Here is a 26410-nt window from a genome sequence, read left to right as displayed (position 1 = left end):
TTTGTTGGTAGTTTACACAATATGATGTCGACCACTAAAATGTTAAAGGTTGTTTGTATGTACTATGTCTGAACGGTTCGTTTCAAACCATTTTTTGTGAATAAATACTAACAGCATTGAACCATTACTTAATTCCGTTGAGTTCATTCTGATACATATTAATATATACTTAGTTTCTTTAATGGGCCTTTAAATTTCATTCATTTTACGAGTGATGGCTCTTATATCAAAAATAAGGGGGTCTTAAAAACGCCTTCAATATTGAAATATTGTAACATTATATATTTGTGAATCAGATTACTGTCGACATAATAAGAGTATAGTCGTATTCTATTCAACTCAAGTATATCGTGCGGCGTATATAAAGTATATTATTTATGAGTAAGCGAATACATGCGGTTTATAAGCATACAGATGATGATTCAATTGGTTGAAGATTGGTCTCGTTAAGGCGGTGACGGTGTTTACAAATGTTATGGTAATTTACATGTTATGCTTGAGCTCAGATCTGAAGTGATATGGACCCATAAACTAAGTTTGATTTCATTAAAGGAATTAGGAAATAGTGAATATTTGAATTGGATTTATGCGTTTGTATCCTTTAAATGCACTGTGGTCCTTCAGTTGGTGAATACATTCTGTCAAAGTTGATAAAGGATTTACAAAGGTTCGTACTATTTTATGATGTTTTTAATGAATTTAGGGTAAGTTTATAGATCGGGAAAATAAAATGAATACTTAGCAAGCGTCAGAAATGAAATCAACTTGGTTATTGTATAAACCTAGTCTAACAATTCCAGTCAAACTATTTGTTTGAAAATATATACCAAAACAATGAAAAATCAATTAGAACTGTAGTTACATTCACGAGTAATTAAATTGTATTAGTATAGCTTGTGATACATGTTTTGTTTAACTTGTAACACCTTCCGAACGTTTTTTTGTTTTTCTTTTGAAAACTGAGCTTTGTTTATTTGGCAAAGAAAATGTTCAAATCAAATGCGTGCCAGTAATTTGAATCTTGATACTATTGATATTGCAATTAAGTCGAGTCTCAAGTTTCTTCAGAAAACGCATGTCAAACATGCATGTCAAAAAGAGCGTAGCATAAATATATTGTACATATAAAGAGGCATTGAAAACTAAGCAATAAACAGGGGCGGGTCTAGGATTCGACGTTAGAGGGGGTGTAACTTTGGGGCGTACACTTATGTCTTGCGGCCATTCCTCAGAAACGAAATTTTTTGGGTGTAAATTGTTGGCAGGGGGGGGGGGTTGGAGAGGTCTCCCCCCCCCCCCCTCATTTTTTTTACAATTTCTAGTCCAAATAGGTGCATTTTTTGGCGTATTTTATTACTTTCCTATACCTATGTTTTAATAAAAAGTAAACTTGGACGATTTTAGGGGGGCGGGGGCGCCGGTGCTTCCCCCTCCCCCCTGAACCAGCTAGTGTTAAGCATACGTAATTGGTCATATCATAGCATAAAGAGGAGTTGAATACATTTTTAAATTAACTTTAAAAACATATGACATTCTATATTGTATTTCATAGCACGATTCAGATGGTCTTAATGTATAAAAACGTAACATTTAACTTAACCTGTTCCCTCAGTATTTAGAAAATTTGTACATAGTCGATTAAACCTGGTGCTTCTGAGCAGAACTAATCTATTTTCCAAACACCAGAAGGTATACGTTATATTTATTGATTTTTCATCTTAATGTCGCTGGTACGCACTATGCATGCTGGGGCCATAGTAACCCATATGTATCAGGGAACCCCGTAGGGGCCATAACGTGCCAGATAGGACGGACGATAAGGGGCCAATTATTCGGTCTAGTCCGGGTGTGTTATCATAAGTGCAAAGTTTGCACAATTCGCTATCGATCTAATTAGAATATAGGGATGATCTACATACTTCAAGATTATTTGAGTTTCATAAACATTCGATTCATTGATAAAGGTATCATGTAGGGACCATAGTTTGCCAGTCAGTCTGATATGAGAGAAACTTAAGGGCTCTATAATAGGCGAGTCTGGCTATCTGCATGTTTCACTTATATGCTATTATGTTCGTGATTAAGACTTCATGGGCTAGCACAATTTTGATGGTCATGACAATTCCATACTTTTATCACCTTTCTCCCAGCAGGTGTCATAACTTAAATGAAAGAAGTCTGGGTCTCTGTTATAGATGCAACCAATGTAACTCTTCATTAACAAGTGGTGGGTCCGTGGTCTAGTGGTAACACACTCGACTGTAAATCCATGGGTCGCACGTTCGGTTCCCCGCCGTACCACTAAAAATACAAATTGTCTTCCGTGAAGGACGTTAAATGGGGGTCCCGTGTGATAGTGCTATACACTGGTGCACGTTTCATACTGTCTGTGCACTATTCTCCAAAAAATCTAAAATGTCTAACAAGTTTATCGGAGCACTCGCCGAATTGGCCTTGTCCGAGTGAGAGTAGAGATAAGCTTATTCAGCGCCTTCATTTTCGATAGTCCAAGAACTGTGCTAGGGTGGTATTCAATATGCAACAAAAGTTAATCCTATGGTCACACATCATTGACTTCATTCATTATATTGGTCAGTTATTAATAACAAGCAATCCGATTAGCTACATCGTTCTTAGATCCAGTTAATACCAATATTGAAAACAAGCCCTGATTTACACTTTGTAAATTCGTTAAGTTTCATGATCATTCGATACTGGTGTCTCGGGTACTTGTAGGACCCATAACGTGTCAGATGTGAGAAAAGGCGTCAATTGAAGACAAGTCTGGCCACCTACATGTTTCATTGATGTAGAACTAATAATCCCTTGAGGCCTAAACATATTTGTTGCGAGTAACCCATACGCTACCTTATAAAAGCTGCCTACCCTAGAAAAACAATCAAATATAAACCCGCGTCCCACAATAATTATAATTTTTTAAACATCAATTGTCATCATTTTTAGAAAAATAAAACATACTGTTTTGAAATGCTGATCGTGGACTGTGGTAACTTTATCGGAAGACCACTACATTCATATCATATCCTACACTTTTGAATCATTCGTCCTGAAATACCACACAAATCATCTACATGTAGAAATAAGCGGGGGGTTTTATTAGCGGAAATGACCACAACAGTTGTTTACGATTATTAAGATTAGGCTTTGAATTATTTTAATCTATGAACAAAATACCTGTTAAATGATGACATCAACAGGCCAAAAAGGATCGGTTTGGTTAGGTTTGCAACCCTTACAAAAAAAACAGGTAGGGTAGGTAGAATTTTTTCATTAGGCCTAAAAAAATACATTTGGTTCGGGTTACCCGACCCTACCTACGGAATAGGCGCCGACCTTACCGTTTTTATAGTCAGTTTGGAAAAAAAATCAAAAATTAAAAAAAAAAAAAAAAAAATTTTTAATTGCTTTTCAATGTGTAGTTTAAAACCTTAAATGCTTATACAGGAAATAATTTTAACACCATTATCCAATGATAATAAAATAACATTCTTATATAAAGCCTAATAAAAAAATAATAATAAAAAAAAGCCTACCTACCCTACCTATTTTTGAAAAGGATGTAACCCTAACCAAACACATTTTTTTAGGCCTTAGGCTTTATGTAGGAACGGTATTGCCATCATGTGGAGAATGTTGTTTAAGAAATCTTTAAATGATTTCAACTACATAGTAAAACTAAAACACACACTTACTTTTTTTTAATTCTATAAAAAAACGACTATAAAAGCGGTAGGGTCGGTACCTATTGCGAAGATAGCTAGCCCGAATGAAAAGAATATTTTTCAGGCCCTTTCTTAGTGTTCAAATCAGAACTCCTTTGTTCATAAACGCTCATATAATCTTAATATTGTGTTTTACCGCGAGTTTGCCAAAACGTCTTACTTGTAGTTACACGTGAATGATACTAGGATCAGATTCACAATATTCAGTTTAAGTGAGAACAAGTGAGCTGTCAGATGTTGTCTTATTTTGTTTAAATCAGACAGAATAAACCAAGTTATATATATTATATATTTCTGCATGTTGTCTGGTTAGCGCTGTGGTGAGTGCACTCGCTTCTCACCTATGCGACCAGGGTTCGATTACCGGCCTGTGCGCATGTGAGTTTGGTTTGTGGTCACCAAGTGGGTTTCCTCCGGGTACTCCGGTTTACCCCACAACACAAGACCACACTCTTGTGCAACATCGTGCCAACGAAAGTGATAAATATAAGTTGCAATATCTTGTTTCACAATCGTTGTAAATATAAATAAGTTTAAACTAAGTTCAAATGAATAATTTAAATAACTCAATATGATATGGATTTGAATAAACATCGCTTACATATATGCTGTGATCGTGTTCTCTCCAATGGGAATTATTTTTAAAAACAAATTATATTAAAGTGACATTTTTTTTCAAAATCATTACATGCTCATGTATAACAAACATAGATTTAGAATGATAAATCTTTAACTACTTACTAAATATTGCATTTATAGAAAATATTAATAACTGATAACAAATATTGTAACCGTGTATTTAATAGCTGAAAATGTAAAAAATATTATAAATGCTTGGTGAGTGCTAAAATATTTACTGTCGTCTCATAAGGCAGAAATACCGTGTTTTACTGCACCTTTCTTTCAAATTTAACTCGGTATCCTTCTTCAACACATTGTTTTCAACATTTATTCATCCTTTTTGGTATATTAAAACAATTGTATTAATTGTGGTAAAATATTATTTGGGAGCAAGAGTGAATCTTTAAACAGAAAACGCAAGGGCAGTAATTATTTCAAAACGTTACCTTGGTAACAGACATCTGTGAACAACTGATAAGCCTCGTCATAAAGTAGTTCGCCCTATCATTTATTGACCCGCCCAGATGTTAAATATGTTAAAGGCCAAGTGAGTGAACAGACCGATAGTTTTGTTTTTAAAACAACTGGCTGGTCCTAATTTCTCGAAACATATTTAACTGGATGGTCCTAATTTCTCGAAACGTATTTAGCAGTAATTACGAACAGTAGCAAGTCTGAATTCAGACTAAAGACTCAATATGGCAAACCTTCACTTCCCCAGGGCCTATGATAACGAACCGTCTCAAGTCTAAGTCGAGACTCAGACTCCTGTGGCCATGATTACCAACAGTCTCAAGTCCAAGTCTAGACTCAGACTCCTGGGGCCATGATTACGAACAGTCTCAATTCAAAGTCTAGACTCAGACCCCTGGGGCCGTGATTACGAACAGTCTCAAGTCCAAGTCTAGACTCAGACTCCTGGGGCTATGATTACGAACAGTCTCAATTCCAAGTCTAGACTCAGACCCCTGGGGCCGTGATTACGAACAGTCTCAATTCCAAGTCTAGACTCAGACTCCTGGGGCCATAATTACGAACAGTCTCAAGTCCAAGTCTAGATTCAGACCACTGGGGCCATAATTACGTAGAATCTCAAGTCCAAGTCTAGACTCAGACTCTTGGGGCAATGATTACGAACAGTCTCAAGTCCAAGTCTAGACCCAGACTCCTGGGGCCATAATTACGAACAGTAGCAAGTCCAAGTCTAGATTCAGACCACTGGGGCCATAAGTACGAACAGTCTCAAGTCCAAGTCTATACTCAGACTCCTGGGGCCATGATTACGAACAGTCTCAAGTCCAAGTCTAGACCCAGAATCCTGGGGCCATGATTACGAACAGTCTCAAGTCCAAGTCTAGACGCAGACTCCTGGGGCCATGATTACGAACAGTCTCAAGTCCAAGTCTAGACCCAGACTCCTGGGGCTATGATGACGAACAGTAGCAAGTCAAAGTCTAGACTCAGACTCCTGGGGCCATGATTACGAACAGTCTCAAGTCCAAGAATAGACACAGACTCCTGGGGCCATGATTACGAACAGTCTCAAGTCCAAGTCTAGACACAGACTCCTGGGGCTATGATTACGAACAGTAGCAAGTCAAAGTCTAGACTCAGACTAAGAAAAGCATTTTTATGAAGAAAGAAAAGATCATATTTATTTTCCCACTTCTTTTACAAAAAAATCTGTAAATAATAGTAAAGCATTCAAAAAGTAAAATGTTTCAGCAAATTTCACCATCAATGCTTTGATAGAAGGAAAATCACAAAAAAATGAAGTTTTGCCATATTGAGTCTTTAGTCTGAACTCAGAATTGAGACTGTTCGTCATCACAGGCCCTGGAGTTGTAACAGGATTAAGCTGAAATAGTGAAATTTGTGTTATATTTACATTCTGAAAAGTGTTTGGATTTTAAAGGGAGATAAACACGGTTAACTTTTTAATTTAGTAAAATCAAGATTTAATAAGAGGTTTGGCTGAATCGAATGACCTTTTTAAACTTGCTAGACATGAGAACTTTTGAGAATTCGGAGCGAGGAGAATCTGTTTTTGTCATGATGTAGTGAGTAAATGGGCCTTTAACTTTTATACCGCTCCATGATAAGACATGAACAAATAGCCTTATTAATTGGCCCCGCTTTCTGTAAACGACGCCTCATTTAATGTGCTGATAAGCCCTCGAGTAGATACTGTTAAGCTTCTGTAAACAATTTGCATTATAAAGGGAAACCTCAACAAAATGCGTGACTGGCCTGGCATTTAATTAAACGAGCATTTAATATGTGTGTAGAGTTGACAGTATCTAGTAAATGCGTAAATTTTCAATGTGGCATTAAAGTATATATATTTAAAGTTAAAATTGAGATTATTTGCTACAAAGTTATTTTTTAGGTGTAAATTGAAATAATGATGATAATGATGATGATGATGATGTTGGTGACGACGACGACGACGACTGCCACAACGTTGATATGATGATGATGATGATGATGATGATGATGATGATGATGATGATGATGATGATGATGATGATGATGATGATGATGATGATGATGGTGGTGGTGATGATGATTATGGTGATGGTGATGATGATGATGATGATGTTGTTGTTGGTGGTGGTGGTGGTGGTGGTGCATTTCTAGTCGGCTTGTGTGGTGACGTTATTGGTGATTTTGCTGTTGCGTTTCCAACTTCAATTACATAACAAAGTTCAGGAAACACTTTATCTGAATGCACATCGTACTTGATACTCGCTTGGATAAAGGGAAGTTCTTAAAATTGTGTATATTTTGCTAGCGGCAACTCCCCTTTGTCCAAGCTATGGCAAGTTTGATAATCGTGATGTATAAATGAGTTTATTTTGAAAGAAACAATAAACCTTCTTTCTAATCCATTGTATTTCAACCTGATGAGATTGAAATGAAATGCACGTATTTGAATTTGATAATTAAAAACATGTATTGTAAAGACCTTTAATCGACAAATTAGCTCGCAATCACTTTAACTCATTCATTGAAAATTAAAGGGACTCGCTCATGTTTTTGGACCAAATTTGCTTTCACGGTAATGCATCGGAAAACACTAACATCAAAATTATTTTACTCTTTGATACCGAAATTGCAGGAATGTGTCTGTGTGGAAAGAAGTTATGAAGGCTGTAAAACAGAAACCGAAAGTCAATTCCAATGTTGGACATTTGTGAATCTATTTTTATCTCATTCGCACGACTCAGTTCGTCATGACCTTGACTTACAGATAACCAAGTCATGACCACGCGAGAGTAAATCGTGAGAGATAGTAAGTCGTTGGCACGAGATAACTAAGTCGTTGGAACGAGATATTAAGTCGGTGTCAAGACATACCAAGTCGTGAGAAAGTGTAAGTAAGTCGTGGGCACGAGATAACTTAGTCGTTGGAACGAGATATTAAGTCGCTGTCAAGACAGACCAAGTCGTGAGAAAGTGTAAGTAAGTCGTGACCACGAGATAACTTAGTCGTTGGAACGAGATATTAAGTCGGTGTCAAGACATACCTAGTTGTGAGAAAGTGTAAGTAAGTCGTTGGCACGAGATAACTAAGTCGTTGGAACGAGATATTAAGTCGCTGTCAAGACATACCAAGTCGTGAGAAAGTGTAAGTAAGTCGTGACCACGAGATAACTTAGTCGTTGGAACGAGATATTAAGTCGGTGTCAAGACATACCAAGTCGTGAGAAAGTGTAAGTAAGTCGTGGGCACGAGATAACTTAGTCGTTGGAACGAGATATTAAGTCGCTGTCAAGACAGACCAAGTCGTGAGAAAGTGAAAGTAAGTCGTGACCACGAGATCACTAAGTCGTTGGTACGAGATATTAAGTCGGTGTCAAGACATACCTAGTCGTGAGAAAGTGAAAGTAAGTCGTGACCACGAGATAACTAAGTCGTTGGTACGAGATATTAAGTCGGTGTCAAGACATACCTAGTCGTGAGAAAGTGTAAATAAGTCGTGGGCACGAGATAACTAAGTCGTTGGAACGAGATATTAAGTCGCTGTCAAGACATACCTAGTTGTGAGAAAGTGTAAGTAAGTCGTTGGCACGAGATAACTTAGTCGTTGGAACGAGATATTAAGTCGCTGTCAAGACATACCTAGTCGTGAGAAAGTGTAAGTAAGTCGTTGGCACGAGATAACTAAGTCGTTGGAACGAGATATTAAGTCGCTGTCAAGACAGACCAAGTCGTGAGAAAGTGTAAGTAAGTCGTGACCACGAGATAACTTAGTCGTTGGAACGAGATATTAAGTCGGTGTCAAGACATACCTAGTTGTGAGAAATTGTAAGTAAGTCGTTGGCACGAGATAACTAAGTCGTTGGAACGAGATATTAAGTCGCTGTCAAGACATACCAAGTCGTGAGAAAGTGTAAGTAAGTCGTTGGCACGAGATAACTTAGTCGTTGGAACGAGATATTAAGTCGGTGTCAAGACATACCTAGTCGTGAGAAAGTGAAAGTAAGTCGTGACCACGAGATAACTAAGTCGTTGGTACGAGATATTAAGTCGGTGTCAAGACATACCTAGTCGTGAGAAAGTGTAAATAAGTCGTGGGCACGAGATAACTAAGTCGTTGGAACGAGATATTAAGTCGCTGTCAAGACATACCTAGTCGTGAGAAAGTGTAAGTAAGTCGTGGGCACGAGATAACTTAGTCGTTGGAACGAGATATTAAGTCGCTGTCAAGACATACCTAGTTGTGAGAAAGTGTAAGTAAGTCGTTGGCACGAGATAACTAAGTCGTTGGAACGAGATATTAAGTCGCTGTCAAGACATACCTAGTTGTGAGAAAGTGTAAGTAAGTCGTTGGCACGAGATAACTTAGTCGTTGGAACGAGATATTAAGTCGCTGTCAAGACATACCTAGTTGTGAGAAAGTGTAAGTAAGTCGTTGGCACGAGATAACTAAGTCGTTGGAACGAGATATTAAGTCGCTGTCAAGACATACCTAGTCGTGAGAAAGTGTAAGTAAGTCGTGGGCACGAGATAACTTAGTCGTTGGAACGAGATATTAAGTCGCTGTCAAGACATACCTAGTTGTGAGAAAGTGTAAGTAAGTCGTTGGCACGAGATAACTTAGTCGTTGGAACGAGATATTAAGTCGGTGTCAAGACATACCTAGTCGTGAGAAAGTGTAAGTAAGTCGTTGGCACGAGATAACTAAGTCGTTGGAACGAGATATTAAGTCGGTGTCAAGACAGACCAAGTCGTGAGAAAGTGAAAGTAAGTCGTTGGTACGAGATAACTTAGTCGTTGGAACGAGATATTAAGTCGGTGTCAAGACATACCTAGTCGTGAGAAAGTGTAAGTAAGTCGTGGGCACGAGATAACTTAGTCGTTGGAACGAGATATTACATCGCGGTCATACATTAAGTGTTGTAAAAGAGTTATTTAAGCGTCGCCACGAGATAACTAATTAAGTCGCTGAATCGAGATATAACATCGGTGCTACGACATATTTTACGTCGAGAGAAACATCTTGTAAGTCATGGCCTTGACATACAAGAAACAGTCACACATGTCCCTCTCTGCCACCTAAAATACAACATGAATTATGTAATTATTATTATTAAATCTTTCCATGAATAACAAATCGAAAAATCCTCAGTTCAGACGTATTGATTTAGCTCGCTGCACTTGTGAGTCATAACAATACTTCCAGAACATCGATACAAAAAACAGCATCCAACTCTGACGGCTTTTCTGTTTATATTGGAATATCTGGCGCAAATTCGTAAAAGGCTTAAAGACAAATATCGCTTTAAGGAGATGCTGTGTGTTTTGTTGGGATATTTAATGCGAAAGGTGACGTATTTATTTGCCACTTGTTACATTTGTGATAGCGATTCTGAGGTGATAGTATCTGCCCGTCATTTGTTACATTTGTGATAGCGATTCTGAGGTGATAGAAAATGTCCGCCACTTGTTACATTTTTGACAGCGATTCCGAGGTGATAGTATCTGCTTGACACTTGTTACATTTTTGATACCGATTCCGAGGTGATAGTAAATGTCCGACACTTGTAACATTTTTGACAGCGAGTCCGAGGTGATAGTATATGCTTGACACTTGTTACGTTTGTGATAGCGATTCTGAGGTGATAGTATATGCTTGACACTTGTTACGTTTGTGATAGCGATTCTGAGGTGATAGTATATGCTTGACACTTGTTACGTTTGTGATAGCGATTCTGAGGTGATAGTATATGCTTGACACTTGTTACGTTTGTGATAGCGATTCTGAGGTGATAGTATATGCTTGACACTTGTTACGTTTGTGATAGCGATTCCGAGGTGATAGTAAATGTCAGCCACTTGTTACATTTGTGATAGCGATTCCGAGGTGATAGTATCTGCTTGACACTATTTACATGTTTTATTCAGAGGTTTTATCAATGATTATGTGATGCATTAGTTTTTCATCATCGTTCGAATGTTAAAATAGCCAGTAGCCAGACTACAATCCCCCAAAGTCAACATTTCAATCCATGCTGAAATAACAAGTAGCCAGACTACAATCCCCTAAGTCAATAGTTCAATGAATGCTTAAATAGCCAGTAGCCAGACTACAACCCCCAATTCAACAGATAAATGAATACTTAAATAGCCAGTAGCCAGACTACATCCCCTTAGGTCAACAATTCAATGAATGCTTAAATAGCCAGTAGCCAGACTACGATCTACCAAGTCAATAGTTCAATTAATGCTTAAATAGCCAGTAGCCAGACTACAACCCCCAATTCAACAGATCAATGAATGCTTAAATAGCCAGTAGCCAGACTACGATCCACCAAGTCAATAGTTCAATGAATGCTTAAATAGCCAGTAGCCAGACTACAACCCCCAATTCAACAGTTCAATGAATGCTTAAATAGCCCGTAGCCTGATTACAACCCCTTAGGTCAACAGTTCAATGAATGCTTAAATAGCCAGTTGCCAGACCATAACCCCCCCCCCCCCCCAATATTCAACAGTTCAGTGGTTGCTCAAATAGCCAGTAGCCAGACTACAACCCCAAAAGTCAATAGTTCAATGAATGCTTAAGTAGCCAGTAGCCAGACTATAATCCCCAAGTCAATAGTTCAATGAATGATAAAATAAATATTACCATGGAATTCTGGTTAAATCGAGCGTATCTGGAGACTATGATTTATCTGAGTGGAGAGACGCTTGGAATACTCAAGGCAGAACTGCAGACCCGCGCGTGTGTTTAGATTCTAGAATGATTGGAATATCATAATTATATCTGCAAAAAGCATGGAATTTTGATTTTTTGGATTGCCGTGTCTTTGAAGTGGAGTCATTGTTGAGGCAACAGGTGGTTGTGTGCACGTTGTAAGGGGCAGAAGTTAAATGGTTAATTGTGAACTGGAACAAGCAATATTTCGGGTGGTTAATAATTAGTTGTTTGTGATTAACGTAAGTTATTTAGTGAACAACATCGATCGACGAATAATTGAGTCCTCAGAGGTTGTTTTGAAAAAACATTGATGTAACCTGGAACAAGGAATGCAGCAGGTGGTTTTTATTCCAGAATTTAGTTACTATATAAGTAAACAATATAGACAAATCATTTCATTGTGTGCTGAAATATATGATAACAAGGAATATAGGAGGTGTTTTTTATTGCGGAAACAGTAAGTAAACAATATGGTCGAATGATTTTTTTTGTGTGCTGAAATTTATGATAACAAGGAATACAGGAGGTTGTTAATAACTCCGGAATTCAGTCAGTATATATATTACGGGAGAATTGAAATGAAAGCATTTTGTGTTAAAATAAATGATAGACAAGGACTTTAGCAGGTGGTGATGATTCCAGAAATCAGTAAGTTAATCAAATAAACAATTTGGACGAATGATTGCATTGGTTGGTTAAATATATGATAAACAAGGACTCCTGGAGGTGGTTTATGATTCCAGAATACAGTAAGTAAATAAAGTTAACAGTATGGTCGAATGATTTCATTTTGCGCTGAAATATATGATAAACATGGACTCCAGCAGGTAGTTTATGATTCCATAATTCAGTTAGCAAGTAAACAATATAGACAAATGATTACATTTTGTGCTGAAATAAATAATAAACAAGGAATCCAGCAGGTGGTCCTTATTTCAGAATTCAGGAAGTAAATAAAGTTAACAGTTTGCTGAAATACATCATAGCAGGTGGTTCATAACTTATTTATAAGTTTTGCAGTAATTAAGTGATTAACAATCCAGTCAAATAATTAACAAATTACCAAATGATAATCACAATATATGTAGTGTAAGAAAATTGTATGTAACCATTTCTGTCACAAATAAATAATGATGTACGATCCGAGTTTGACTAGTTTTAAATTGCAGAAATATTTACGTTTCATATTTGTTTAAAAGATGACTTTATCACTGAAACCTTTGTCAAAGGTCGCGTTACCTTAAACCAAAATATCGTATTATATGGCGACATCTTAGTTTTCATAAATTTTGACATTTTGATTTATGGCTGAAAAAGTTTTCGACACGCGAGGTCAGGTTTATTGATATAAATTATTCAAAACGTTCGCAAAATCGTAAAATCCTGTTCCGTTTTAGTTCATTGATATCAAAGGCTAAGGCTATAAAAAAACACACATCAAAAGAAATAAAATATTCATAAAGGACGTAGGGTCCTCATAGGAAGGCCAACATATATTGTTTGGTTAAGGTTAAATCTTGTCCAAAACCAATTAGGGTAGGTAGGTTTTTTATGGGTTTTTTTTTATAAAAATCTGCGATCTAATTTTTTGTCAGCACACTTATATAACTGGTTTCCATGCATTTTTAACAAAAAATATAAAAAAAAGTTGTCAATCTGTGAGAGTGCAGCTTTTAGTTATCAGTATTAAGCGTTTATCAGTATTCAGCTTTAAAACTACATATTAAAGGACGCACACACTCATTTCTTTTTCTTCAACGAACCAACATTTTTTTAGACCTAATGGTTCAAGATTGTTAGTAAATGGTTTGGTGCGACGCAGTCTTTGATATTTTAAGTGGTCTACATTATATTGTGTAAACTACCCACTAACTTGACCAGCCACTGCTTATATCAACTCTTCACCTGATTATAATCAATAACGGTTGGTTCTTGATTGAATAAATATATTGGAAAGCTTGAGAATTATTCGTTGGACAAAATATAATGTTGTCCACTAAGGATATATAATTGCTTGTGAATAGCTTTGAATTACAGTTTTGTTGGGCTACATAACATGTTAAGCAAACTATGAGATAATTAGCCCCTTGACTGCTGTAACCATATCCGTATATTTCATGTTATACCTTTATCACAAACGTTTTGATCTTGACTAATAAATGTACCTGGTTTTAAACAAGGCATCTTGTTTCTTTTGATGATTTATAGCTCACTATTGAATTGAGGGATGTGTGTGAGTTCGGGGGGAGGGGTGCAACCCTGTGCGCAAGAATTGCACAATTACAGACTAAATACAGCCCTACCATAGATAAAAGTTTCTAGGGTGGGGGGGCCAAAGTTACTTACTCTAGTGGCGCCCCATCAAACCGAATAGCCTGGATCCGCCCCTTTGGTTATCATTATACGTTTGAGGCTAACGTCAAAAAACTTCCACTGGCATTATAAACTACAGCAGTTTTGATTTAATGAAATGTATTGAAAATGTTCACATGTTCTAGTTGTGGTAAGAAATTCTCGATTTACTGATATTAGGTCTGGTATGAAACATAAACGTCAATTTGCAACAGAAAAACAGGTTTCTTTTCGAAGTACATGTAACTGTATAGTTGTTCCGTGTTTCATGAAATACCCACAAAGATACCGTTGTTCTCAGGGTAAATATCACATTCTCATAAACAGAGCCATAAACTTATTTCATATCTTCAACTTCAAGGTCATATCAAATAATTGCGCAATGTAGCGAACAGTTCGTAGTGTTACCATATTTATGTCAGCAATATCTGATCGATATCTTAATTACGTCGAGGTGATAACTCGACAGTATGCCTTGGAGAATAAGTGCCATCGTTATAAAGATTTTCGGCAAACAAAGACATTCAAAAACACCTACTAAAACTACTTTTTTTACTGCTGCTCTACAGCTGCTGTTGCTGCTGCTGCTGCTGCTACAACTGCTACTACTACTACTACTACTGCGGCTACTACTGCGGCTACCGCCACCGCCACCACCACCACCACCAATACAACTAACACTACAACTACAAAAATTACCACCACCACCACCACAACCACCAACACCACCACCACCACCACCACTACCACCACTACTACCACTACCACCACTACTACTACTACCACTGCTACCACCACTACCACCACCACTTTCACCACCACTGCTACCACTACCACCACTACCACCACAACTTTCACCACTACTAATAATGCTACTGCAACACCAACAATAACAACAACGACAACTACTACATTAACAATCACAAGAGCAACAACACCAACAATAACAACAATAACAACAACAATAACTTTTATTGCATGACCTATGAACTTTAAGGCACCCTTCGACGTTGTTTTAAAGCAGAAGCTTTGTTTTTGTTTAGTAAAATCAGTTTTATACATGAAACATGTCAGAATTCCGCCTGGTTTATGGCACCACTATCCACCGGTATCTTACTGATAGCTCAGCCGCTTTATGCTTATCAGTACACTATATGTGTCTGATTTCTCGGAGGGGTGTTATTTGTGCTAGGAATGTTGTTGTTCTTTTTAAATGAAATAACTTAAATAAAAATGCATTTTTTGTGCAGAATTTAGGCCATTTTCTACACATGTTAATTCTGACTGTATGCATTCTGACATGTTATCATGAATTGGGTTCTTTAAACTAACTTGTAAACTCACACGCGGACCAGGCGGGGGCATAACCCCCCCCCTCCCCCTCCCCTAAAATCATAAATTATCCACGTTCACTTTTAAATAGTTTCGTCAATATCGAAGGTAAAAGAAAAACAGCTCAAAATGCAGTGTATTAGACTAGAAATTATTGACATATCCTTGGGGTAGTGCCCCGAAAACCCCTAGCTAACATTAAAAAACCTTTAAATTTCGTACTCGGCAATGGGCGAATAGGGTTGAACCCTAATGTGACACGACACCCCCTCTAACACCAATTCCTGGACCCGCCCCTGAAACTTGTATCAGATATCGCGGTGAAACTAAGTGCAATTAATTGATTACATGTAATTAAGAACACTTCACATAACCGCCCAGTTTGTGTCCAATGCAACCCCGGGCGATTCGGTATTCATGTTATCTGAATTTCTACATTTGTCAATGTCCAAACAAGATTCACATCCTAACATACACATTAATTTTGTGAATTGTAAGATGAGCTCATAGTTTTCTTGACACCCTTAAACATTGTTGCATTTACCCTATTGCACCTTTGAGGCCGAAATTCGGCCAAATTCCCGTCCTAAAAAAGTATATATTTTCCCTGTACCCAAGTAAAAAAGCCTCTTTTTGGACGAGTTTTGACCACTTAACATTCAGCAAATGAAGCGATAAAGCGACATTCATAAATATGTTGATAGGTTTGTTGAATAAAATGTTTGAAAAAAACAACAAGTTGAACATTATATGAATCATGTTTTCTTGGCCAAACTTTCAACTTGGCGGAATTTTGTAGAACGATGTAACGCTGAAATTTTTACCAAATATTGCATCATTGAAATACAAACATATTTTTTAATATAATTATTTTCTGTCAAAAAGTTATTCAGAAATTAAAGTCACTTAATTGTTTGTTTACATTTGTTGTGACCCGTGGTGATCCATGTGCGAATCCCTTTCAGTCACGTGATTCCTCACCCTAGCCTTTATGAATGTTAATATTTCAACGGCTTTATAAGTGGCAGATCCGTGGTCTTGAGGTAACACATTTGACTATCAATTCAGGGGTCGCAGGTTCGATCCCCGTCGCATCACTACAAAAAAAAACTAATCGTCTTCCGGGAGGGACGTTAAATGGGGGTCCCGTGTGACAGTGATATACACTGGTGCACGTTAAAGAACCAGGGTATCTTTAACCAGGGTTACATTCTGTCTGTGCACATTGCTCCAAAAACCTAAAATGACTAACAATCTTAACGGAGCACTCGCCGAATGGGCAAGGCCCGAGTGCGAGTATAAATAAGCTTACACACACACCCAACTTTATAAGTAACCCTTATTCAACAGCCATGTGCCCAATCATGGCCGCATCTCTGGGGTCATCTCTGAATCCATCCACTCAAGAACGCAATCCTGCAAAATATCATTAAAAAACACTTAATTGTCTTCAAATATGATATAAATCATGTGTAAACTTGAAAATACACACAAGAATACAAAGTACACATTATCAAATGCTACCTCAATGCGGAAAAACATTTTTTTAAGAACTACTTAAAGGGGTACTACGACCCGGAAGCATTTCGTTGTGGGCCGACACCATTACTATGTTCACATTCCAGTAGATAACTTCCATTCTGTTCATGAGTCATTCTATCATTCCGGAAATCAGTCATTCAGGAAATCTGCCACTTGGTCAAGCATTTATCCAGAGCGTCTGTTGATCATAAGATTTGTAATGCCTTGGTGTTATCGCAGATGTTTTATCTATACGTGTTTATTTATGCACTGCTTAACCCCAATCAACTGACACTGTGTAGCTTCGAAATAATTGCCCGGTCTTTTAGCTACATAAATTAACATTTTTATCACAGCAGAACATAACATGTTTAATAACACTCAACATTTACAGTGTTTTTTTGTTATATTTACATATAAATACATCAACATTACAACTAGTGTATGCAGTGAGCGACTTATATAATTGACATATTAAGTGCGACAGAAAATTGTTATACATGTATTGCAATTCATCAAAGTTAGTACACGAATATTATTTAACTTTCGTATACGTCCACATGTTGAAACAATTATTTTCAATACATAACTTACTAACATGACACTTACCTTAACGTAAGGATAAAACGTGACGTAAATAGTTTAAATGTTAATGAAAAACAACAACAATTATTACGATGAACCAAGTAAAGCGACACTCTTATTCCAAAGCAATACATACACATGTATAACAATCATAAATTTTGACTAATAAACTTTTAACAACTTACTATATATTAATGCATTTATGAAAACTATTAATTACTTATAAGAAGATTGTAACCGTGTATTTAATAGCCTAATAGCGCAAAAATATTAATTGACCGGTGAATGCTGAAAGTTTTACTGTGATCTACTATAGTCTCATAAGGTAGAAATACCGTGTTTTATGCTCATTTCTTTCAAAGTTAACTCGGAATCCTTCATAAGAACCATTGTTCTCGACATTTATTATCCTTTTGGGAATATTGAAATAATATTAATTATTATAGTATATCTTATTTGGGGGTAAGAGTGCATCTTTGAATAATGAAACATGGCATCTAAATTAAGTGTTTAGCTATCTGTAATTTCGTGTAAGAAGATATCTTCAATATCTAACCGTATCTGATCGCTTGATTGCTAATTGGCCACTCGGACCAGTAATTTGAATTTCTGTTTATTTTGGCAACAGGTGCGATAACGCCTTTAGTGTTGCCTTAGAAACACATTTATTGAATGAACCAAGATCCTTAAAGTCCCACTACCTGTTTTGACATATATATTTGTTGATAAGAGTTTAGAGTTTATTTTAAAATATACATGGTATTGGAACTTATAATCCGGGGGGGGGGGGGGGGTATTACCGGGGGGGGGGTATTACCGGGGGGGGGGGTATTACCGGGGGGAGGGGGGGGGGGTATTATTATTGTCTTAGATACGTACCATGACTGGTTTCTTGACAGTTGATCTTAAAAAGTGTCAACGAAAAAATATAAAAGCGAATCAATACCTTTTAATTCAACAATAACAATATCAATAAATTTTCAATTAATTTGTAAGTTTTTGTTTTAGTCTTTACAAAGAATGCAAAATTTTCAAACTTGTTTATCACTAGCGGACCGCCCCCCCCCCCCCCCCCCCACACACACACCTGACAAAACTTTAAACCATATACATTCTGAGGTAGGGGCATAAGTCAAAAGAGGTTACGCCCCAAGTTGCGCCCCCTCTTACGTCTAATCCTGAACCCGTTCCTGTTTATATGTTACCTATAACCTTCTATGAAAGTCAGTTAACCTTGGTTTAATGAATATGGCCAACTTCTGCAGACAAAGAATACCTTGGTTCAAATCCTGCTTCCGGATCACTTTTTTTTCTATTTATTTCCTTAATTTATTTTCGTATCATTATATTCATAAAATAATTAAAAATGTCTTAACTTATCGCGTTGATATGTTTTGTTTCTTCTTCAAATTTTCCAGAGAAGTATTATATATGATTATCAAGACTGTATCTTTTAAAGTGCACATTTAAGCACATCGATAGCGCAGCATGAGAAATCAACATTATTGTCGTCATATCTTTACCTGTTAGATGTATATATGGTGAATGTCAGGTAAATGATATTTAAAGTGTCTTAACTTATCACGTTGAAATGTTTTGTTTTTTTCTTCCTTTTTTCCCCAGAGAAGTGTTGAATTTGATTACATGAAGACCTTATTTAATGCGCCTTTAAGCACATAGAATACAGAACATGATAAACAGCATTTTACTTGATGAATCTATCTATACCTGTTGGATGTATATATGGTGAATGTTAGGTAAATGAGTAAAACGTTTATGAATTGATCTGACATGGATAATTTTGATTTGAAGGTAGCTGTATAATTAAAAGTGTTGGGAAAATTATTCTAAACTTAGAAACAGATACTTGTAAAGCATATCATTTTTGTATAGATAAAAAAAATCATTAGCAATGTATTCGCGTTTTTATTTTTTAACTGGGGTATTTGTGATCACGTAGCTATTAATATAAAAGTGTGTTTTTAACTGTTCAAAAATTGTATGTTTTTTATCATTAATGTCGAATGATTTAAACATTATACTGCATTTAAAACGCATCCTTCAAGTGTAGACCTATGAATGATTTAAACATTATACTGCATTTAAAACGCATCCTTCAAGTGTAGACCTATGAATGATTTAAACATTATACTGCATATAAAACGCATCCTTCAAGTGTAGACCTATGAATGATTTAAACATTATACTGCATATAAAACGCATCCTTCAAGTGTAGACCTTTGAATGATTTAAACATTATACTGCATATAAAACGCATCCGTCAAGTGTAGACCTATGAATGATTTAAACATTATACTGCATTTAAAACGCATCCGTCAAGTGTAGACCTATGAATGATTTCAACATTACACTGCATTTAAAACGCATCCGTCAAGTGTAGACCTATGAATGATTTAAACATTATACTGCATTTAAAACGCATCCTTCAAGTGTAGACCTATGAATGATTTAAACATTATACTGCATTTAAAACGCATCCGTCAAGTGTAGACCTATGAATGATTTAAACATTATACTGCATTTAAAACGCATCCGTCAAGTGTAGACCTATGAATGATTTAAACATTATACTGCATTTAAAACGCATCCGTCAAGTGTAGACCCATGAATGATTTAAACATTATACTGCATTTAAAACGCATCCGTCAAGTGTAAACCTATGAATGATTTAAACATTATACTGCATTTAAAACGCATCCGTCAAGTGTAGACCTATGAATGATTTAAACATTATACTGCATTTAAAACGCATCCGTCAAGTGTAAACCTATGAATGATTTAAACATTATACTGCATTTAAAACGCATCCGTCAAGTGTAAACCTATGCTATGCACCATTTAAATACATTTTAGCAATATCGATATCCTTAAACCAATGATCATGGCTTATGTTGTTTGTTTATTTAATGTGTTTTATCTTACGAATAAGTGAGATGAGTCATTCTGACATATTATGAATCATTTAGTTTGATATAAGATGCCGTTTGTGACTCCCGTTTGTGACTCAATAGGATCACATATGTAATTCAATTCATTTTTAAAAGGTTTTCTTAATCCTATTGACATGGTATGTTTTCATTTCTAAAGAATGTCGTCAAATTATTTTCTTTCTGAATTTCAGATATGTGCAGCGCCGACGTCCCGAGTACATAAACAGCTTTAAAACAGTCTTTGAAATATCTTCAACCTACCTAGTAACTACACAAATGACAAACTAAAAAGACTAAACCCTCTAGGCAGACACTTGTGTTTCGTTATTAGGATACATAAAGACAGAGTGGGAAAGAACAAACTATTCAAACACTCTTTATAAAAATGTGTCAAGTAATTGTCACGTGTCGCTCGTTTCTATGGACACTGTTGTCCATAGCAACCACGCAGATATTCATTGCAAGCGTCTTTTCACCCGCTTGGCTGATTGGCTACGAGAGGTCCCCTCAGGCCTTGACCTTTAATAACCTTGGCAACTCCAGCACGTGGGAAGGTCGCTATGACAACAATGAAGACGCCACGGAACCCTTCTCGCCAACTATCGGAATAATTAACAGGTGCACGAGACTAAGAAGATTCCAGGAAATTTTAAAACGTGAAAATTGCGCAACTTATGTGACTGAATTTTCTATGCCAAATTCACAATTCCCAGACGCTTGGAAAGCTTCTCTTGTGTTCTTCTGTATTGGCGGGGTGCTGTTAGTGTTTACAATGGGAACATCAGTAATGAGCATCTGTATGCAGTCGATGTGCGGCAAAAGTATTTTCACACTGTCGGGGCTTATTCAAAGTATTGCAGGTTGGTAACTCGTATGAAATGATTATAAATCAGTAATCAATATGTTAGTTAATAATTTACTCTTTTCTCACAATCAATAGCTTTGTAACAATATATACTTAAATGCTTGTGTTCTGGTAATTACTGACTTCTGTAAAAAGGTTTTAGTGTAAAAGCGAGCTAATAATTTATTAAATGAGAATTGGCATACAAATTATGCTTGTTTTAAGAGAAAGATACAGTACCATGTCAATGTTAGGGTTCATTTGTATAAGTTCCATCTTTTAATTGTAAATGCAAAATAATGTTCTCAGGGAGACAACTTTGTTCAGAAAGTTGTGCATTCTTGTAGTTTGTGTATCCCTTTGAAAAATCGTTACATGCTCTGAATTAAAAATGACCGAAAGTCAAGTGAGGCAACTATACAGAGAGTTATGTAGTGGTGTAGTGTTTGAAACATATGGTAACATGCTCTGAAAAGAGCCATGCCAATAGAGAATAGGCCCTCATGGGCCTCTTGTTTTTATTTGCAATTGTCTTGTTCAGAGGTCGTATTACTGTGCAATTTCAGTTAATTTCATGGTCATACAAGATACACATCCACCACTGTGTGATTTACTTGTAACCAGGGGATACATTATTTAAGGTGTGAATAGTTATTTACCCTTAATTAGGAATTCGACTGATTTTACGCATTGTATTATTTTCAGTCAAGAGTAACTGTTTCACTTGTAAAAGAGAGATTACTAACTTGTTTTTTTTTGTTTTTTCAATCTCGTGTAGTTATGAAACCTTACAAAAGATAATAGAAATATAATTCTAGGCATGATCATTTTCTACCTGTTTTAAGGGAGAAAACTTATTTATATTTTAAGGATAGTGTCTGTACAAACAAAGATAATTCTGTTTTGCAGCGGCGTATTTAAAAGGGGGATAACTGGCTTCATGGCGTATACGCGTGAATTATTATTTAACATTTTTAAAGGGAGATAACTGTTGTTCATTTATATTTCCAGGCGTGTTTTGCAGTATAGGCGTAGTTCTCTACCCTGTTGGCTGGTCCTCGGACAAAGTAAAGTTCTACTGCGGGGAGGAGACGTCAGCGTTCCACTATGATCTCTGCTCGTTTGGTATAACCTTAATTTTGGCCGTATCAATTACACCTGACAATTGACGTCATAGTTTGTGACATTGTTATTGCAAGTAATCGATTCTGGTGCAAGTAATGATCATAAATAATTTAAGTGTTGTTTATCTTCGAAATAATACAAATTGCTCAAAATGTCTTCATCACTTTAAATATTAACCATATCTTACCGACGACAACCGTTGTTTTAATAGTCAAATCCTGCAACTGCATTCGTGTTAAGTCTTTATTTATCTTTAATATCAAATGTCAAGGTCTGTTATAAAAGGTATTAATGGTATTCGAAACATCATTGTCCGTGCTACTCATACCAACCAAGTAAATAGATATTTGAATCACACGATGTATCATGCTGTATTGACCACGTGACATCATGACGTCATAATGTAATGTCTATTTATTTACTTTTCTTTCCAGGCTGGTCGTTTTATGCATGTGTCGCTGCTGTAATCCTCGTGTTTACCTGCAGTGTTCTCTCTATCGGTGCCGACCACGCTACCACCAGCCGACGAGTGGAAGAAGAACTCGTTGAGGGAAAGGCGCTTATCTGCGTCATGGCTTGATGTCATAAATATGTGAAAGTGACGTCATCGTAACGTCATTAGATTGTTTGTATCGTGGTATAAACTGATAATGACGTAATGAAATACAAGAAACTTAAGCATTTCTGCGTACAGACGTGATTTCATATAAAAAAATAACGTCATCAAAAGAGGTCTTTGCATCACCGAAAAAAAACATTTTACTTTTCTGAATGGCGATTTTTGTGTTATGCAGTTTAAGTGATTTTCCCCAAGGCTTATGCCATTTACATGAGATAAGAATGCTAGGATTGTGAATGGTTAAATAGCAATTATTCCATAGGTAACCGTTCTTGCAAATCCGCTGTACAATATGTGATCATCTGCAGTGTTAATCCATCGTTGCCAATAATCAACCGACGAATATATGAGGGGCTCGTGAATCTGTGTCAAGACATGAGGCTAAAAGTGACGTCATTACTGTATACTATCTGCTTGTGGACATAAGTGTCTTTTTGAAAATACGCTAGGTATTGCTTTGATGTGTCTTTTATGACGTTGTTGAAAGGACAGTCCATGTGCGACAAAGGCTATAGGTATAAACACTTATATGTATTGAAAGTGACGTCATCGGTCATTGTTTAAACATTTAAAACATGTTTAAACATTTAAAACAACAAACGGTGCTTCTTGTGTCATGTTGTGAAACAAGCTTAGTCATAAGATTCATTATAGTCATAAAGTGCAAATATGTTTAATGGTGAATGCTCAGTTGTTCCAGCCGTTGACGATATATGTGTGTATTGTCCTTCTTTTACTTGTGTTTACTTATTTTATACGTCATGCTTTCTGAAACCTACCAATATATCATCATAAATATGGCTGGACCGACTACATTATTACCCCTAATACTCTTTATTACATGTATCGTGGGTCGAAAATGTTATTTATAACATTACGTCATCTGTTTCATGACGTCATTTTAATGGACCACGTTTTTGCCCATTCGGAACACCTCGACCATTTTCTATCTAGAACGACCTCGGATGTATATGGACGGTTTAAATACAATGTCAAAAATCATTACATTTAACTACGCTGTATGTAGATCGCGTAGAAATTTCAGTTTAGCAGTTAAACTTAGTGACTTTACTCTTGTGCATCTGAAATACTTATGAAAAAAACAACACTTTTCTGGCAATTAAATTAAACTTAGATATACAAAATACACGGTAAATTAGAAAATACAAACTACTTCTACTGATGTACCGGCATACATCCGAGGTTGTTTTTGATTGATTTTTTTTTCTCATTTTTGGCCGAGGAGTTCCGAATGGTTATTGCTATCTGACCATTTTATACTCATGCTCATTTGAGTGCTTATATATTATTAAGCGTGTGTTGTACTCAGGGTTAAAACTTGTGATTGGGAATTGAACATAATGGACGGGATACCTTAAAGAGACTCGCTCATATTTGTTTACCAAACCTTTCTTAATGCAGGTAATGCATCTGAAAACACTAATATTGTCATTATTTTACTCATTGATACTGAAATTGCAGGAACAAAGTACAACTTCAGTATAAAAACCCACACTGGTACAGTCGATTATTGTTTAGAAAACTGACAACGAAACCGCTCGCCCACGAGGATTCTTACATGAACTAAATGATAATTCAACCTCTCAGCCTATTGTTGAAAAGCGTTACTAATGCTATTCAAAATCGTTGACTTCAAAGATAATATTTAAGTATATATCAACAGTTGCTAAGTAACTTAACTATCCATTAATGCTTTGCCACACTTTATTTCGTCATAAAAACGGCATCTTAAAAACATGAGCGAGTCCCTTTAAGTGTGGTTGTGTAGACACAAGCAGACTTTCCATCGCCATTATTTGCTATCATATTTGTATAGTTTATTCGCCTTCGGAACCACAATGTTTAGAGCAATCATCAAACTTACTCAGAATGTTCAGAACTTTGTTTAAGTTAACAACGTGATTTTCTACATCGTTGTTAACTTTTAAAGCTGCACTCTCACAGATTTACCATTTTTACAACTTTTTTATTTTTTGTCTTGGAAAGAGCAAATTTTTGCGTAAATATCTGCAAACCAATGATATAAAATTGCTGACAAAAAATCAGATAGTAGATTTTCATATTTCCGTTCGAATATTAATGTTTTATGGATTAAACCGTTACTAACGGTTTAAGAAAAATGCATAAAACATCAATTTTTGAACTTATATATAAATATCTGCGATCTAATATTTTGTCAGCAGTCTTATATAACTTTCGCAAAAATTGGCTCGTTCCAAGACAAAAAATAAAAAAGTTGTCAAAACGTTCAATCTGTGAGAGTGAAGCTTTAAAGTCGAATATTTGACGATGTGCTCATACGTTTAAATAAAACAAGTAAATTTGAATCAGTTGTCTAAGATCTTATTAGAATGGTAGCAGATCACAGGTGTATCTACGAAACTAACAACGATAACGATAACTAAGTTGTTAATTTTAACATTGTTCTGAACAATAAGTCCATAGGGCAATACAATGTGTATATGTTGTGATTTTCCTTGTCATATATATATTAATAAATAAAGTTGTCTTGTTCGACCAAACTATTTGTACACAAATTTAATGTTTGTCAAGTATTAAGTGTAGCTGTTGTGTTTTATTTTTATATTCATTTCATTTTTACTATAAACAGTGTGTGTGTATATCACGTGATAAAACGTCATAGATGCTACGTCGGAATGCAACTTTTAGCTTCAAATAAAGACAAAGATAACGTGTTTTCTTCACCATTTTAAATGAAACAAATGACAGTCTATGCCGCTTCAAGAGACCCGCCTTCTTTTTTATTAAAATAGTTTTATTAAGTGATAAGTTTCCTCAAACACTTCGACAAACCTGTTTCCAAAATAATGTTTAAACAGTGCTCCATTAGGCGGCGGTTTTGTGAAAAGGTTTGTCGAAGTGTTTTAAGAAACTGAACTCTTAGTCAAAACTGTGGTGAAGGCGGGGCTCCGTAAGCGGCGCAGACTGAGCTATGTTTCATATAAAACGGTGAAGAAATAGTAAAGTTATCTTTGTTTAAAGTATTCATTCAAACCAAATTGTTTCCTTCTGACGTAGCATTTATGACGTAAATTATCACGTGGTATACACACACACACTGTACATAGAGAGGATGCGAAACGTAACTTGTACGTGTATCTACATATAAGATTGTGTATTTTAGCCTGTATGTCGATATCGCTCCTTGAACGTGGACTTTGCTGTCGGGTTCACTCAGATTCACGCATAAATAACTTTCCATATGAGTTTCCAAATGTCAAAATGCTTTGCACTACTAGTGTATAGCCACTGAAGTACAATTACACTACACATTTTCGAAAAACACCAACTAACAGTAATGTTCTAAAAATGAGCTTGGTGATATTGCATTTTATAATGTGTACACATACAAGGATGGCGTAGTACTCAGAAAGTAGTCAACAGGAACACGTACCAGTAGCTTTTCAAAACCTCTCAAGTATTGCATAATTGTGAATTTTAACTAATACCAATAAACTTTGAACCAAA

At 36.1% G+C, this 26410-nt stretch overlaps 1 protein-coding gene across 5 annotated transcripts; it reads left to right on the top strand.

The window, feature by feature from the left end:
- Window positions 1–299: 299 nt before the first annotated feature.
- LOC128222121 (LHFPL tetraspan subfamily member 2a protein-like) lies at window positions 300–26410 on the top strand. Of its 5 annotated transcripts, none has more exons than XM_052930981.1 (4): window positions 300–478; window positions 20504–21172; window positions 22168–22281; window positions 22716–26410. In XM_052930981.1, exons 2-4 carry the CDS (start codon window positions 20698–20700, stop codon window positions 22859–22861), a joined length of 735 nt encoding a protein of 244 aa, XP_052786941.1. In that variant the 5' UTR covers window positions 300–478; window positions 20504–20697; the 3' UTR covers window positions 22862–26410. The 5 variants fall into 5 exon arrangements, with proteins under 5 accessions (XP_052786941.1, XP_052786939.1, XP_052786943.1 ...); XM_052930979.1 differs by lacking the exon at window positions 300–478 and adding an exon at window positions 485–667; XM_052930983.1 differs by lacking the exon at window positions 300–478 and adding an exon at window positions 10092–10196.

Source organism: Mya arenaria, chromosome 16 (assembly GCF_026914265.1).
Source record: "Mya arenaria isolate MELC-2E11 chromosome 16, ASM2691426v1".
Taxonomy (NCBI): Eukaryota; Metazoa; Mollusca; class Bivalvia; order Myida; family Myidae; genus Mya; species Mya arenaria.
Note: the sequence above shows the minus strand (reverse complement) of the source record. Positions and strands in the feature narration are given on the sequence as shown.

What these genes read in the sequence shown, in the direction of transcription:
- LOC128222121 (XM_052930981.1), top strand. Translation starts at nt 20,698, where the DNA reads ATGTGTCAAGTAATTGTCACGTGTCGCTCGTTTCTATGGACACTGTTG. An exon ending in GCTTATTCAAAGTATTGCAG is followed by an intron (nt 21,173 to 22,167) that starts GTTGGTAACTCG and finishes TTATATTTCCAG; the next exon opens with GCGTGTTTTGCAGTATAGGC. An exon ending in CTATGATCTCTGCTCGTTTG is followed by an intron (nt 22,282 to 22,715) that starts GTATAACCTTAA and finishes TTTTCTTTCCAG; the next exon opens with GCTGGTCGTTTTATGCATGT.